Here is a 15,972-nt window from a genome sequence, read left to right as displayed (position 1 = left end):
GGCCTTGGGGCCGTTCATGGTTAGCAGGATTTAATTAAGACAAGCCCTAATTAGTTGTAAGCGGGTGAGTAGCAGGCTTTGCCTGGAAGAGTTCCCTGCTCTTGCCTGGCAGCTGGGCTGCACTGGCATCGGGGGGCTGAGCCTTGGGGATGTGGGAGACCCTGTAAGGTGCTGGAACGTGGGGACAAAGCCCCCCTGGAGTGGCTGCTGGGTCGTGCTGGGCGCCCAAATCCCTCTTTGGGTTTTGCGAGCGCTGTTTTGGGGCCGTTGCCCCTTTCTGGGGGCTCTGTGCTCCCCTTGCACGGGTGGCAGCATGCCCAGCGCCCCAGGACTGGCACTGGCACCCCCTTCACCCCGGGTTTATCAGCAGGAGCAGCTGGCTCTGGGGTTATCTCAGGAGATCCTCGCCTGCCCAGCTCCCAGGGCCACCCCAGCCCCTTATCTGCCCCTGCTCAGTTGGAGATAAGCTCAGCTCCCTGCCAAGGGGCATCCCTCGTCTTTAAGGAGCTTGGTTTAAAAAATGTCATTTTTGGAGCTCGGAGGAAGGAGCCCTGATGGTCCCAGGTTGATCCCGGGTTTCCCAGCCGTGGTGTGGGATGGTGCCAGCATTGTGCAATGGGGGCAGTGACAGCAGGGCTGAATTTTGGAGGGGGAGCTCGAGGGGAGCCCCAGCAGAGCTGGAGGCTTGGGGTGCTGTGCCCAGCTCAGCGGATTTTGTGCAGGAGGGGTTTTATTGGGGTTTTTTTTGGGAGAATGGAGTATTTTACGTGTCGAGCTGAGGGCTGGGCCCGAGGCCCTTCACCCCCCTGCTGCTTGCTGGAAAATGGCACCCCTGGATGTTTTATTGCAGGGTTTCTAAACACAAAGGGCCTCGCACTGGGTGACCCCGAGCGCGGGTGCCCCGGCGCTGGCCTTGCTGGCGGTGCAAGGAATGCAGAGGATGTTTGGAGCCCTCCCCCTGCCCCATTTCCTCCAGCGAGCTGGGCTGCCCGGCCAAGACAAATATTGGGAGTAAACTATTGAACTTCCCTGGGCCCAGCACTCACAGAGCAGCGCCTGTTCTCCCCTGCCTGGGCAGGGGCCGGCCTGGGGGTGCAGATGTGTCCCCCTGCCCCCTCGCTGCCAGGGGGGCTGGCTGGCAGAGCAGGAGGAGAAAACCAGCCCCAAAGGGACAGCAGGATGGCTTGTGCCTTCCTTCCCACCCTGTTGGGCTTTCCTGGGCTCTGCAAGGCTGAGTGTAGCACCCGTGAGCTCTTCCTTTAGGGTGGGGGGTTTGGGGGCTCGTGGAGAGGACCAGGATTCGTGTCCTTGCTGGCTTGTGGTGCAGATCAGCTTTCCCCATTCTGTGTGAGTTGCCTTGACTAACAGCTGGCCTCCTGCAGGGCGCTGGGATTGCAGCCTATCCCTAAAAATCAGCTCTCGGGGCAGGTCCTGGTGGGTTTGAGCAGGAGGTGCTGGCCCTGGTGGGCTCTGGGGTTTGCTGTGGTCCTGCCATGGTGACCCCCAAGCCCTGGCACGGGGAAATGCAGGAGCACAGAGCCTGAGCAGCCTCAGTCCTTTCCTTGGGAAAGGAAAATACCATTCCTTTCCCAAGAACCCTCCCTGTCCCGGGGTGTTCCCGGGGGTGGGAGTGCTCCTTGCAGTGCCTGGTGCATCAGAGCCCCCTGCACCTGCAGGGGTGTTCCTGGGAGCCCTGGGTGCCAGGCGAGCTCCGTGGGAGCACAGAGCTGCAGGACTGGATTCCTGCTGTGACCCCGGGTCACTGGAGGCAAGGAATGGGGCCAGCTCCAGCCAGTGTTTGGGGATTGCTCAAGGCCTGGCCTCCAAAGGCAGCTGGGGAGGCTGGGCAGAGCCTGGAGGTGCCCGGCTCCAGCGCAGAGCTGGTGAAAGCCACGCTGAGCTGGGCTGGGAGCCGTGCCTGGCTCTGCCCTCTGCCCTGTTCCTGCTCTGGCTCCTTTTGGGGTGTGCCAATGGGGGTGGCAGCGCTCTGATCTGGGGTGTCCCAGCGTGGGACAGGAGCTCTGTGCTGCAGCACAGCCCCTGTGCAGGGAGGGAACGCTGTAGGATTGGGGGAGTTTATTCCCAGCTTCTCCCTCTGCCCTCCCATTGTCCAGAGCAATCCCTCCTCTGGCCTGGGGGTTTGTGGTGAGCGTGGGAAGGACTTTTCCCCTGCTCCAGCAGCTCCAGCACTGCTCAGTGACCGATGCTCTTTCCCTCCCACCCAGCAGAAAACGGATCCCTCTGGATCTGCTGAGATCCCTTTCAATCCAGAATGGAGATTCCATGTTTCTCCTCTTGGACAAACCCCAGCCTGCCAGGACCCACATTGCTGCCCCACATCGTGCTGGCGCTGATCCCTGTGGAGCAGAGGAGCTCTCTGGTGCCCTGGCTGCGTGTTCCCTTGGCAGACCCTGCTGGAAAAGTTGTCTCTCTCCATGAAAACACGTGCACGTGGCGCTTTCGGCCTCCTCCATCCTCCCTCCCTCTGCCTGGGCTGGGCCAGCTGCTCCCAGCTCCAGCCAAGGCTGTGCTGCTGCTGCTGCTGGCTCCAGCCCTGCCCGGGGGGAGAGCGTGGGTGCCTGAGCTGCCTGAGTCTGGAAAACATCCCTGCTTCCCACAGCTTGTGCCTGAGAACCTGCCCAGCTCTGGGGCTGCCATGGAGTGGGGCACAGCTCCTGCCGGGGGGATGCTGCACCCCGTGGGGCTGGGCACGGCCGGTGTGCCCACAGCGGGGCTGTGCCCACGGGGACACGAGGTGCTGAGCAGGACACGGCCCTGCAGCCCCACTGGGGACCCTCACAGGGACACGAGGTGCCAGGCAGGATGTGTCCCTGCAGCCCCATTCGGACCCTCTCTGGGCCTGTCCCCACTGGGGACACGAGGTGCTGAGCAGGACATGGACCTGCAGCCCCACTGGGGACCCTCACAGGGACACGAGGTGCTGAGCAGGACATGGACCTGCAGCCCCACTGGGGACCCTCACAGGGACACGAGGTGCTGAGCAGGACATGGACCTGCAGCCACACTGGGGACCCTCACTGGGCCTCTCCCCATGGGGGACACAAGGTGCCAGGCAGGATGTGGCCCTGCAGCCCCACTGGGGACCCTCACAGGGACACGAGGTGCCAGGCAGGACGAGGTGCCAGGCAGGACGAGGCCCTGCAGCCCGGTGCTGAGAGGTTCCTTTGTGCTCAGGGATTTCCCTAATGCTGCGGGGATGTTGGAGAGGGGCAAATCCAGGCTTACCCCGTCCCTGGGCACAGCCATGGGCAAGGCAGAGCTGTGATTTTTTTTTCTTTTGGCAGGAGGTTTCCTGGAGGCGAGGCCCTGCTGGGAGCTGTGAGGGAAGTGCTTTTCCCAGTGCCATCCCACAGCCTGGCAGCGCTGCCACCACGGGCTGCACCCCGGGCATCTCCACATCCTTCCTGCTCTTGTTTAATCCTGCCTGGCACTTTCCTGGGATCACAACCCCCTGGCTGTGCCTGGGGCACGGCTCTGGCAGGGTGCTGGCACAGGACCAGGCTTGGCAGCGAGCTGGACACTTGGGTGGAGGGCACAGGGAAGTGCAAAGCTCTTCTTGCTGCTGCTCGGGTGGCATGGGATGGTGAAGGGCCTCATTAACCTCCTGTGATGACTTTTGCACCACCCTGGCACCAGTGACCCCACCACTGCGCCCTCAGCTGTGCCCAAAAGGGCTGCAGGGCTCAGGGAGAGCGTCCCTGGGGCCAGCAGGACCCTGCTGAGGCTTGGTGCCCACTGTGGGCATCATCCTTCCCCTCCGTGGAGGGAGCCACGGTGCAAGCCCGTGTTTTCCGTGGCATGGCTGATCATCCTCCTCCTCCTCTCAGGGACTGCCACCAGAAAAATCCCAGAAATATCCAAATTACCCCGTCAGCAGCAGCTCGGCCCTGGGTCCTGCCAAGGAGCTGTGGCAGGACGTGTGCCATTGCTGATTGGAGTCACTCCCTGCCACCCTCACCTGCTGCCTGCTGGCACACAGAGTGGTGGGATGCAGCCAAAGGGCACTGGGTGTGTGCTGGTGCAGCCCCCCAGGGTGGCAGGAGGATGCTGGGGGAGCAGCACAAACCTCACTGTCTGCTGCCCAATAAATACCTAATTTTTTTTTAATGTTCCTATCACGCAAACTCAGCTGGAGCAATGGAAATAATTGGATTAATTGGAATAATGCAGGAGATTTGGATAAGCTCCAGCAGCCCAGTGCTGGGGGCAGGCAGGTGAGGGGGCTGGGGGTGGCACGGGGCTGTGGCACCCAGGGGAGGCACAGTCTGTGCTGGCACCCTCGGGAGCCTGCAGCAGCCTGCTCTCCTCCTGGGCGTGCTGAAGGTGACCCTGCTGACTCCAGGCTCACCACAGACTCTCCCAGAAGCTTTTTGGTGGCAGCTCAGCCAGGTTTGAGCTCCTTCTTTGCTGGGGGCACTCTGCAGTCCTGGGAGCTGCTGAGACTTTGTCCTGCTGAGACGTGGAGGTGGGAGATGCTGGGAGGAAGGAGCCCAGGTGGCTCCGGGCTGCCAGGTCTGTGCTGGGGAGAGATGTGAGGTTTTCCTCTTCTGACCATTGATGTCAGAGCTGAAACACCTCCTCTGGAATGGGAGTGGGTGGTAATTACAGTGGTGGCTGCTGGAAAACGGGAGCAGGTTGTTTGCTGTTCCTGCCCAAGGATTTATTCCCATGTGCTGCTCCTGCCCAAGGGTTTATTCCAGTTTGCTGCTCCTGCCCAAGGATCCAAGGATTTATTCCAGTTTGCTGCTCCTGCCCACGGGTTTATTTTCCCATTTGCTGCTCCTGCCCAAGGATCCAAGGGTTTATTCCCTTTTGCTGCTTCTGCCCAAGGATCCAAGGATTTATTTGCTTTTGCTGATCCTTCCCAAGGGTTTATTCCCTTTTAGTGCCCCTGCCAAGGATCCAAGGATTTATTCCAATTTGCTGCTCCTGCCCAAGGGTTTATTCCCATTTGCTGCTCCTGCCCAAGTATCCAAGGGTTTATTTCCATTTCCTGTTCCTGCCCAAGGGTTTATTCCCTTTTAGTGCCCCTGCCCAAGGATCCAAGGATTTATTCCCATTTGCTGCCCCTGCCCAAGGATCCAAGGATTTATTCCCTTTTGCTGCCCCTGCCCAAAGGTTTATTCCTGTTTGCTGCTCCTGCCCAAGGGTTTATTCCCTTTTCCTGCCCCTGCCCAGGGATGTATTCCTGGCTGCTGGAAAACCTCTGCCTGGGCTGGGTTTCTGGATGCTGGAGCCTCACCTCCCTGCCCGGTCCCAGCTCTGGCCCTGCAGGGAAGGGGAGGAACATCTGCTTGTGTTTGGTGCTGCTGGCGTCCCACCAGCCCCTCTCCCCTCCCCCTCTGTTATTTATAGCATTTCACCAACATCTGGAGCTGGAGCCCGCTCAGGCTGACTGCGGCCGGGGGATGGGGCTGGGGGAGACGTGTGGGGCCAGCAGGGAGGGAGGGAGGGATGGCACCAGCCCCCAGCCCCCCCAGCAGCATGCAGGGGGCTGCAGCATCCCAGCCAGGCCTCGGGAAGCCCCGGGAGCATCCTGGCTGTGCTTTGCCAGCCCTGGGGATGGGGGCAGAGCTGCTGGGTCCCCTCCCCACACTGCAGACCCGGGGGTGCTCTGCCTCCCCCAGCCTCAGTGCCACTGCCTGGGTGGGTTTGAGGCTCCTTTGCCATTTTCTGTCCCTCCCCAGGTGGGTTTTGAGGCTCCTTTGCCATTTGCTGTCCCTCCCCAGGTGGGTTTTGAGGCTCCTTTGCCATTTTCTGTCCCTCCCCAGGTAGGTTTGAGGCTCCTTTGCCATTTGCTGTCCCCTTCCCCGAGTGTCACCGAGGTGCCCTGGCCCTGGGGGCTGCAGGGCTGCAATAGCCCCCTTTGTGGTGCTGCTTTAATGGGAAAATTTGAATCATTCCTGAGGAAAGGGGAAGGGGGAGTGAGCCCAGCCCCGCTGAGCAGGAGGAGGATGGAGACAGCAATCCCACTCCAGCCGTGGCACCATCCCAAAGCCTCCTGCTTCTCGTGGGCACTGCTGGCAGCACGGCGAGGGCTCCTGCTTCTGCCAGCTTTCCTCATCTTGGCAGCGTGGAAGACAGTGGGGTTTCACCCCCTCCCCTTCCCAGACCGGTGACAAAAATCTGCTTAAAGTTAAGCACGTCCCTAAATCCGTGCACAGGCAGCAGCCTTTGAGCTGTGGTAATAATAGTGGCAATTAAAGCTCGCCCGAGGCTCGGCTCAGCTCCCAGTATAACCAGTAGTGCCAAGGGAGGGTGCCCCTGGCAGGGGGTGTCAATGGGTCCCTTGTTCTGGTGGTGAAGTAACCCCTGGGCCCTTTTCCTGCATTGGGTTCTCCCCTTCCTTGGCTCTTTCCAGGCTCCCAGTGCTGCCCCTCACTCCTCTGCCTGCTTGGATTTGGGTCAGGATCCTGCATTTCTGCTCCCCAGCCCCCAAAGTGGCTCTGCATCCCCTCCCTGCATCCCTCAGTGCTGGCCTGCACCGGAGCATCCAAAGTGCAGGGGTGGAGAGGCCCCAGCTGGAGCCCAATGGACATTTCCCAGACAGTGGGAAAGGACACCAGGGCTCTGAGCAGTGTTCCCTGTCCCCTCAGGACATCTCTGTGTCCCCCAGCCCTGGTGGGTTCTGCTGCTGAGATTTGTTTGGGAGGGAGCAAAGAAGCCATTTTCTGCCCAAAACCACAGGAAAAGGAGAGGAAACACCGTGGCTGCTCACTTAAAGTATGTTAACAATGTAAATTAGGCAGGAGTGCTCCTGCCTGGGTTTTCTTCAGCTCTGCCCAGCAGGGATGGAACGGTTTGACCTGTCCTGGCTGATCCTGGAGTGCATCCAGGTGCTGCCATTCCCTGCAGGGGCGACTGGAGCCGCTTTGGCAGAGCCCCTGGCATGGGCACGGGGGACAGGCTGGTGTCAGGAGCAGGGTGGGGTGGTGCCAGGCAGGCCTGAGCCCATTAGAGCCCTGACTCCAGCGATGATGGGTGGCACAGCCAGGAGATGAGCTTGGTGGAGTTCAGCAAATCCCCACTCCAGAGCATGAGCAGGGCTGGAGCTCCTGCTGCCATGGTGGGACACCCTGAGGGACACCCTGCCTGGCCCAGAGGGTCCCCCCAGCCTGGGAGGAGGTTTGGGGTGACCCCTGTGCTGAAAGCTTGGTGACATCGTGGCCAAGGCACTGCAGGAGCCACCAGGATCCCAGGGTGATGGTACCAGCCTGGCCTCTGGAGTAGCTCTGTGTGTGTGTGTGTCCTCCTCTTCCTCCTCCTCTTCCTCCTCCTCTCCTGGAGGACACAGGAGAGCTGGTGTTCACACTGGCACTGGTGTGGAATATATTTTTTTTTATTCCTGAAATAAAGCCCCAAGTGGCTTTTGAGGCATTTTAGCCCATCGTGGGCAGGAGTTTGTGGGGCAGAGGGGCTGGGGACAGGCCAGCAGCGTGGCAGTGGCACCTGGGGTGTGGAGGGACCACAGTGTCCCTGCAGCTTTCTGGGCTGGGGCTGAAATGCCCTTTCTAACCCTGGCCCTGCTCAGGGTCAGGCTGAAGGTGCAGGTTGGTTTTGTGAGTCCCTGGCCTTGGGGACAGCGGTGACACTGGGCTGTGGGTGGCAGGGGACATCCCTGTCCTGGGCTGTGGCTCAGCAGTGGCAGCAGGAGGGTCTCTGGCGCTGGGGGTGTGAGCTGGGGAGGGGGTTTTGTAGGGGCAGGTGGGTTTGGTTGGGTAACAGAGCTTTGGGGGTGCTTCTGCTGCCCCTCAAAACCCAGGAGGGGAGTTTGGCTCCTTTTGGTGCTGCTGGGAGTGGATTCTGCTCGCAGGGAGGCTGCCACGTGCTAATTAACGGTGTGGAACCCCCTGGTTAATCAGAGCTGGTGACATTTGTGACACCAGCCCCAGGGAGCAGCCCTGGTCACTGCAGGGACCTGCCCGGGGTGGCACCCATGGCACGGGGTGGCACAGAGCCAGGGCACCCCATGGGCCATGGGGGAGCTCTGGGGAGCCCCAGGACTTTGGGCTTTGGCTCTGGAACACCCAGAGTGACCCCAGGTCACCCCATGAGCCGGGGGAGTGTCCCTGAGGGACCCCAGTTCCCATCAGCAGCACTGGAAACTCTTAAGGGAAATAAAAAAATCAGATGCTGCAAAGAGTTGCCATGAGATTGTGGGAGCTGGCAACACCCAGTCAGTTTTTTTAATTTTACTGAAAGCGTTTCATTGTTATTTTATGTCTTGTTTGTGCGTTTTTAAATGGACCGGCTCGAGCTGCGCTTCCGAAACCTTTTTCCTTGGAAAATGCAGCTGGGCTGCCCCAAGCTGCAGCTCCAGGGATGGGGTGTGAGTGCAGGCAGCATTTGTTTATCTGCACAGACATTCCTGGGCATGGCACAGACAGGGATGGAGTGTGCCCTGCTTCATCCAGCTCATCAAATCAGTGGCTGCTGCAAGAGCCTGGATTCCTGGGAGGGGAAAAAAAATAATTCCTTTTGCAATTTTTTTTTTTTTTTTTTTTTTTTTGGGTGAATGTGGGGTAATTTTGGCTTTCTGAGACCAAAAAAACCGAGTTGAATTTTGTTGCTTTACAGCATCCATGTGGATGTAACTGAATCCAGGCTGGCTGTGAGAGGCAGCTCAGGCTCCTCTCTGCAGGCAGGGTCCTGGGAAGCCCAGATAACGCTGCTGGAACTTGGAGCTGGGCTTTCACAAAGGCCAAATCCCCGCCGGGAGCTCGGGAAATCTCTTCCCAGAGCACAGCCAGGGAAAGGCTGGCACGGCTGAAAAGGAAAAGAAAGCGAGAGGAGCTGGCAGGAGAGGCAGGGCTCCGTGTCCTGGGGGTGTGAGCAGGGGCCGGGGCAGCGGCAGCCTCTGCTCCATCCCAGAGCGGGGCTTTGCAGAGCTCAGCTCCAAAAGCTGTTTTTTCCAGCAGCCAAGGATTGCGTTAGCTGGGAGGTTTAAGAGCCCAGCAAAAAGCCCCAGATCATCTCTGCGGGAGGATAAGCAGTTTTCCCCGAGGATTTCTGCCCAGAACAGATGCTGAATCGGGATTATTTTTTTATATGTATGTATTTAAAAATAAATGCCTTGAATTCATTCCAGTTAAGGGCCTTCAATTCGAGATTCTGCAGTGGGAGCAGCCCATGGAGGACGTGGCACAAGTCAGCAGCCTCCCAGCCAAAGGGAGCCTGCAGTGAAGCTTTTCCCTCTGTGGGTTATTTAGTGAATAATTTGATTTCACTGCTGATCCCAGGGGATGCCCTGCAGGAGGAAGGACTGACCCTGCCAAGGGATCCCCACGCTGGGACAGCACCTCCAGCACAGATTTTGGGCTGATTCTCAGGGATTCCTCTGTGTTTTCACACTGCTGCAGGAGCTCTGAGCCTGTACAGATGGAGCGGGAGGAAAATGGTTTTAAAAGGTGCTTTAAAAACCCGAATAGGTGATGCCAGGTGGATCTTGGTGATCCCAGCTGCCCTTTGGTGACCCCAGAGGTGCTCCCCTTGTCCTGCCACACAGAGCCCCATGTGTCCTTTAAGGTCACTCGAGTCCAGCCCTCTTGGGCCAGTTGAATCATTTCCTGTTTTCTTCAGTTTTTGAAGAACTCCGAGGCAGGCTGGAAACGTTTGCAGATAGGGTGAACTGGCTGCTGCGGGGCCATGGGAAAAGTGCAGCAGGGTCAAACGTGCAGAGGGAGAGGATTGGGGTGCAGGGTGTGTGTGAGCAGGTAGAGGAGGGGCTTGGAGCCCCATCCTGGTTTGGGCTGTTCACTGATAACTTTTCCCCTTTAAGAACCGGTCTGGGATTGAGATATCAACACCATGAGGTGTTTTTTAATAAAAACTCATTTGCTAAGGGAAATTGTAAAATTCAGCAGGTTTGAGTGTACCCTCGTGCCTGTGATGGGCACTGCTGGTGGTGGCCTTTGTGTGGGAGCAGGTTTTAAGGAATTTGGTGGTTAAGGTGCCCTTCCTGAGGAAAGTGAGAATCCTGAGTGATGGGCTCTGGGGAATTCTGCTTGAACAGGGAGATTGGACTTGCATGACCTTCAGTGGTTCCTCCCCACCTGAGCTGTTCTGTGTGTAAAGGCTGGTCATTCTGCATCCCTGTTTCTTCCTGGGATTGGGCTGGTCAGGCTGAGCCCTGATCCACATCTGTCCCCCTGGGCATCACAGCCACAGCCAAAATTGCCCAGAGCAGCTGGGGCTGCCCCTGGATCCCTGGCAGTGTCCCAGGCCAGGCTGGACAGGGCTGGGAGCACCTGGGACAGTGGGAGGTGTCCCTGCCATGCAGGGGACTGGAACAAGGTGATCTTTAAAGTCCCTTCCACCCCGTCTGGAATTCTGTGCACATCCCATCCCCCAGCACAGGATCCCTTGTAGTGATCGCTCTGTGTGTCCCCACTTTGTTCTCCTCTGTAAAATCCCTCCTTGAGGGGCTGAAGGATTTGGGAGGTTTGGTGTTTCATGGTGCCTTTCAGCCAAGAGAGGGAGGAGGAGGAAATTGCTGCCTGGATTTTTAATTTGGAGGGAAAGGCTGTAAGAGATTTCCCAGTGAATGTGATCCCAGACAAATCCTTTCCGTGGGCAGGCAGGGAGCAGTGGTGCTGCTGCTGAGGGAAGGTTAAAACTCATCCAGGGGGGATGTTTTCCTTAAACCCTGGGTGAAAATGAACACCCAGAATCTCCAAGGTGCCTTTTGCAGAGATGTGGTGCTGTGCCACGAGCTGGAGCTGCCTGGCACGAGGGCTGCTGGTGGGAATGCAGTGAAGAACCTGGAGAAAACCAGGCTTTGTTGCTCCCTGGCCACCCCAAGGAGCCACAAAGCGTTTTCCATGGCATGAGGAGGAGCACTGAGCTCCTCACGTGTCCCTGTGCTGTTCATCCTGCCAAGCTCAGCCTTCCCCAGCTGCAGAGAGCTCTTGGATGTTTGGGTTCATCCTCCTCGCTGGGAGGGGATGGCACCAGTGGGTGACACTGCTGTCATCGAGGCCAAGGGAGTGGCACTGCCTTAAATACCTGTCTGAGGTTAATCCCAGGTCTGGGTGAACCTGGGCAAAGCACAAGAGGGCCTTGGTTCCTCCCTGCCCGGTGCTGGGGCTCTGTCCCAGCCTATGGGTGGGTTAATCTGAGCCACTCCTGCCAAAGGAAATGCATTTTTTGTTTTGTTTTCATTTTTCTGGAGTGGTTTTGGACAATTGGGTTTCGAAAATAGACTCAATGAGAGGAAATGCATTTGTTAACCTGTCCCCAGGCTGAGGACGGGGGGCAGATACGGCGCTTCCTCGGGGCTTTGGTGGCGCTCGCATCTGCCCGAGAGCCGCCCCGAAGCCATCCATTAACCCCCGTGCCCTGTCTCCCCCACCCTCTCCTCCATGAACCAGGATTTAAACTGCCAGAAGGAGCTGTGCCCACGTCTGTGCCACCTGAAGAAAGGCCCCAATGGCTACGGCTTCAACCTGCACAGCGAGAAGTCGCGGCCGGGCCAGTTCATCCGCTCCGTGGACCCCGACTCGCCCGCGGCCCGGGCGGGGCTGCGGCCCCAGGACCGCCTGGTGGAGGTAACGGGGGGCAGCAGCACGGGTGGGACCCCGGGTGAGCTGGGAGCACCCCCAGCCCACCCCCTTCCCCATCTGATCCCCCCGTTCATCTCACTGGGAGCGCCAAGGCTGGCGGGGCTGTTCAGCTCTGGGGGCTCTGCGTAGAATTGCACAGTGAAATCTGGAATTGTTTAGGCTGGGAAAGCCCTCCAAGACTCCTGAGTCCTGCCATTCCCCAGCACTGCCAAGGCCACTTATGTCCCCAGGGTGCTGTGGTGGCTCTGGCTGGCACCGAGCAGGGCTGGGCAGGTGACTGTGGGCATAAGGCCGGGCTGGTGCTGCCCAGCTGAGCTGATGTCCTGCCAGGGAATGTTTGGAAAAGCAGAAGAGGCTTTGCAGAGATTCTAAGACACAAAACTACGAAAGATGGGGGAGAAGTGTTCTTGGAGGCATCTTGCTGGTTACCACGTGCTGGACAAGACCTTTTGTCCAAGATGGGGCTGGGAATTGCCCTCTCTTTGGCCTGTGGGTTGTGTTGTTCCTGGAGGAGGAGGTTCCCCCATCCAGAGCCGCCTGTCTGGGCAGAGGGACAGGCAGAAACACAGCAGCCATCACCCCTTTCCCTGTGGGAGCACATGGATATCCCCTGCTTGGGCTGTTCCCCAGGAGTTTGCACCCCAAAACCACCCCACAGAGCTGTGGCCCTTGCTCCTGCCTCAGAGCAGCAATGGGATTGGCACCCCTGGCAGAGTGTGAGCTGGGGAAATGCTGAGAGCAGAGCACTCTCCTGCTTTCCAGGCCCATGAAGAATGATTCCCCAGGCACTGGGAGCTGCTGCCTCTTCCCAGCAGCTGAAAGTTTAATGCTGGGAGCAGCGTGGGGCCGGGGCACGGGTGGCAGTGGCTGGGTGGTGTCACATCCAGGGGTCCTGTTATTTATTTATGGGCTTGGCCCAGGGCCTGGCACACACAAAGCAGCTTGGGGTGAGCTGGCGAGCTCAGAAACCCGATCCCCTCCCTGCCTGCTCTTTGGGGCTGGCATAAATATTTGATGCCCCCCAGCCCTGTGCCAGGGTGGGGGAGAGCAGCCCTGGGCATGGATTGGGGTGAGCTGGAGTGGCAGGACAGGGATGGAGCGAGGCTGTGAGCTGGCAGCTGGGCTGGCAGTGCCTGGAATGAGGGACAAATCCTGGAAGAGGTTTCTTCTCATCCCAGCCCTTGCAGCTGTGCCCTGAGGAGCAGGGGGAACCTGCTTCCCTGCAAAGGGGATCCCAGAGGTTGGAGCTCTGGCTCTGCTCATCCCCTTGGATGAGGCCCTTCCCAGCAGGACAAAGGGTGATTCATTGCCACCGAACAATGTCCTGAGTCACCATTGTCCCCTCCAGCAGGAACAATTGGGATCACGTTCCCTGGAGGTCCTGGGAGGGGTGAATCCCTGCCCCAGGACTCGCCCATCAGGGGGGACAAATTTCCATGGCAGAGGGTGAAGGATGGCACAGGGGTGCAGCCAGCCCCGTGTCTGTGCCCACAGGCACTCCGAGATCCAGGGCACATCCAAGGGGAAGGCTGGGTTTGACAGCACCAGAGGCTGTTGGTGGGCTCTGGGGCCTGTGGTTGCCCTGGATGTGTTTGGGATGCAGCCAGAGGCGTGAGGTAACAGGGAGGATGCTCTGGCAGGGCACTGGGGGATTTAGGAACCCCCCCATGCTTGGCTGGGGAGGGGGAAGGAAAAAGGTTGTGGCCTTCCTATCACCCCAACAGGAATAAAGAAAGGCAAATGCCACCCTTAGGGAAAGGGGGTGTGTGGGAGGCAGGAGCAGCCCACGGGTGTGGGTTGTGATGCTGTGGCTGTGCAGGTGAACGGGATAAACGTGGAGGGCCTGCGGCACTCGGAGGTGGTGTCCCACATCAAATCCAGGGAGAGCGAAGCCAGGCTCCTGGTGGTGGACCCCGAGACAGACGAGTACTTCAAGAAGCTGGGGGTGACCCCCACGGAGGAGCACACCAAAGGTGAGACCTTCCTTTCCCAGGGTGAGCTCCGTGACTCACGGCGCCGCGGGTGGGACTCAGGAGTGAGGGAGAGCCACATTTCCCTCCTGCCTCATCCCTCGGCAGTTTCCTGAGCACCACCCAGCTATTTATAAATGGTGAGAATACACCCTCAGCCAGCCAAAAAGCACTTTGTTGCTTTTACACGGTGAATAATTAACTCTGATCTCGCTGCCACCAAGGGGCTGAGGTGTGCTGGGGTTTGGGGGCAGCCTTCAAAGCCAGGTTGGACAGGGCTGTTCCAGTGGAAGGTGTCCCTGCCCGTGGTGGGACTGGGTGAGCTTTAAGGTCCCTTCCAAGGCCAAGGACTCCACGATTCTCTGATTCCCTGATGGCTCTGGAGCCTGTGGGCACCTGGAGAGTCCCCGTGCAGAGGGAAGGGCTCCACGCCGGCTGATCAGACGTGGCTGGGGCAGCAAATGTTTTCCAGGCTGCTGAAACCTGGCAGGGAAAGCTGCTCATCCACCGCCCAACCTGCCCCACCAGGGCTGGGGCCAGGCCTGCCAGCCTGCTCAATGGGCAGCTCTGTTTCCCAGCACAGCTGTTCCTTATCTGATCCCCGGGATGCTCAATGGGCAGATTTGTCCCCAGAAATGGGTCAGGCACTGCTGGGGAGCCACAGGGTGTCAGATGCTCCGAGGAGGAGCCGGGGCTGGCTGCTGGCACTGCCATAAAGGGCTCCTTGTTCCACCGGGGAGGGGACAGAGCCCTGGGGAGGGTGGCTGGGGGCTCCAGGTCCCGATTCACCAGGGAGCAGGAGCTGGGTCTGCCTGGCACCTGCCAGGTGTCAAAGGGCTCTGGCAAATTCTGCTGTTTGCTGGGGAAATAATAATTTGCTGGGAGGAAATAATAATTGTCCTATTGAACTGGACTGCTTCGACCTCAAACTGACACTTCCCAAGCCTTGCAGCTCATCCTGAGCACCTCAACCTTTAACCAAATGAGTGGCTTTTAGATTAACTATTTCTAGATATGGCTAATTTGCTTTTGAAGTCCAGTCCCACTTTTCTTATTCCATGTCATCTGAAGCCTTTCATTTAAATAATTTAAAATTTATTATTATACCAGAGACATAAACATCTGTGTGAGCTGACTCTTCTCATACTCTGAGCTTATCTTACTCTAAACACGAGCCCAGCATTCGCTGCAATAAAATATTTAAGGATCCCAAAGCCACACAGAGGTTTTTGCACCAGCACACTCTCAAAAATCACAATTTAGGTTTATTTTTCTGCTTTGCTCCAGAAATCCCTGCAGTCTGCAGTGATGCAGCCCCAGCCAGTCCCTAGGGAAAGCATCCATGCTTGACATGATTCAGTTATTAATCCTGTCCCAATTAACGCATCTGTTAGTCTGGGACAGTGAGACATGGTAATGCCTGGGGTGATGACTTGATCGTGGTGACTTAAATGCATAAAATTTGCCATTGTGTGGGCTATTGTTAGAGTAAATCGTTGGAAGTGAGCAAAAAAAAAAAAAATTCCAGAGTGGTTGGAGAGCGGGCTGTGTGCCAGACACTGCTGTGACAACACCATGATGCTGATTCTGATGAAGATTTTTGATTAAAGAACTTAGGAAAAAAAAACTTAGGACCTAATGGTCCAAAAAGAAAAATGAAAAGGGAGTGTGCTGCAGATAGTGGCTGTAGAAGGAGGATACTTGGTCCTCTTCCTTGCAGGTGTTTTCTTCTTACCAAAAGGCTGAAGTGGAGTGAATTCAGGGGATCTGGCAGGGATGTGGTTCTAGAAGGGCACAGGGAGAGGGGAAAGGCTTTAGTGTGGGCTGGGAAGCAGCACAGCACAAAGTGAGGGGACAGGATGGGCTGGTGGGGCTGGCAGGGCGATGAAGGTGTGGGTGGCAGGGCGATGAAGGTGTGGGTGGCAGGGGGATGAAGGTGTGGGTGGCAGGGAGGAGGAAGGTGTGGGTGGCAGGGGGATGAAGGTGTGGCTGGCAGGGGGATGAAGGTGTGGCTGGCAGGGGGATGAAGGTGTGGGTGGCAGGGAGTTGAAGGTGTGGGTGGCAGGGCGATGAAGGTGTGGGTGGCAGGGGGATGAAGGTGTGGGTGGCAGGGGGATGAAGGTGTGGGTGGCAGGGGGATGAAGGTGTGGGTGGCAGGTGATGCTGCTGAGGCAGCAGTCCCAGCTGTGGGTGCTCACTGTGTGTCCCCTGTGTTTATTCTGTCCAGGTGTGCTACCCCAGCCCATGACAAATGGATCTGCACAGACTCAGGTGAGTCCTCACCTGCCCCGGGGATGTGTTGGAGGGACCAGGGTCTGTCCCTGGATGCCCAAGGCTCATTTAGCTCAGCTTTACTGCTGCCTGGTTTTAATTCCTCCCCACTACAGCTTTAATTTAGGGGTTGAGCAAGGCCAGTTTCA

General features: G+C 58.0%; 1 protein-coding gene across 2 annotated transcripts in view; it reads left to right on the top strand.

Annotated features, from left to right (window-relative positions):
- Positions 1–15,972, top strand: part of NHERF2 (NHERF family PDZ scaffold protein 2) — a 32,784-nt gene that overhangs the window by 12,052 nt on the left and 4,760 nt on the right. For both annotated transcript variants that reach the window (XM_031506085.3, XM_031506086.3), the window contains exons 3-5: positions 11,391–11,567; positions 13,402–13,555; positions 15,780–15,823. In XM_031506085.3, the coding sequence (XP_031361945.2) occupies positions 11,391–11,567; positions 13,402–13,555; positions 15,780–15,823 (375 nt within the window). The remainder of the gene's footprint in view (positions 1–11,390; positions 11,568–13,401; positions 13,556–15,779; positions 15,824–15,972) is intronic.

Source organism: Lonchura striata, chromosome 14 (genome assembly GCF_050655825.1).
Source record: "Lonchura striata isolate lonStrDom1 chromosome 14, ASM5065582v1, whole genome shotgun sequence".
NCBI lineage: Eukaryota > Metazoa > Chordata > Aves > Passeriformes > Estrildidae > Lonchura > Lonchura striata.
The sequence above is the reverse complement of the archived record's forward strand: the minus strand, read 5'-3'. Positions and strand labels throughout refer to the sequence as shown.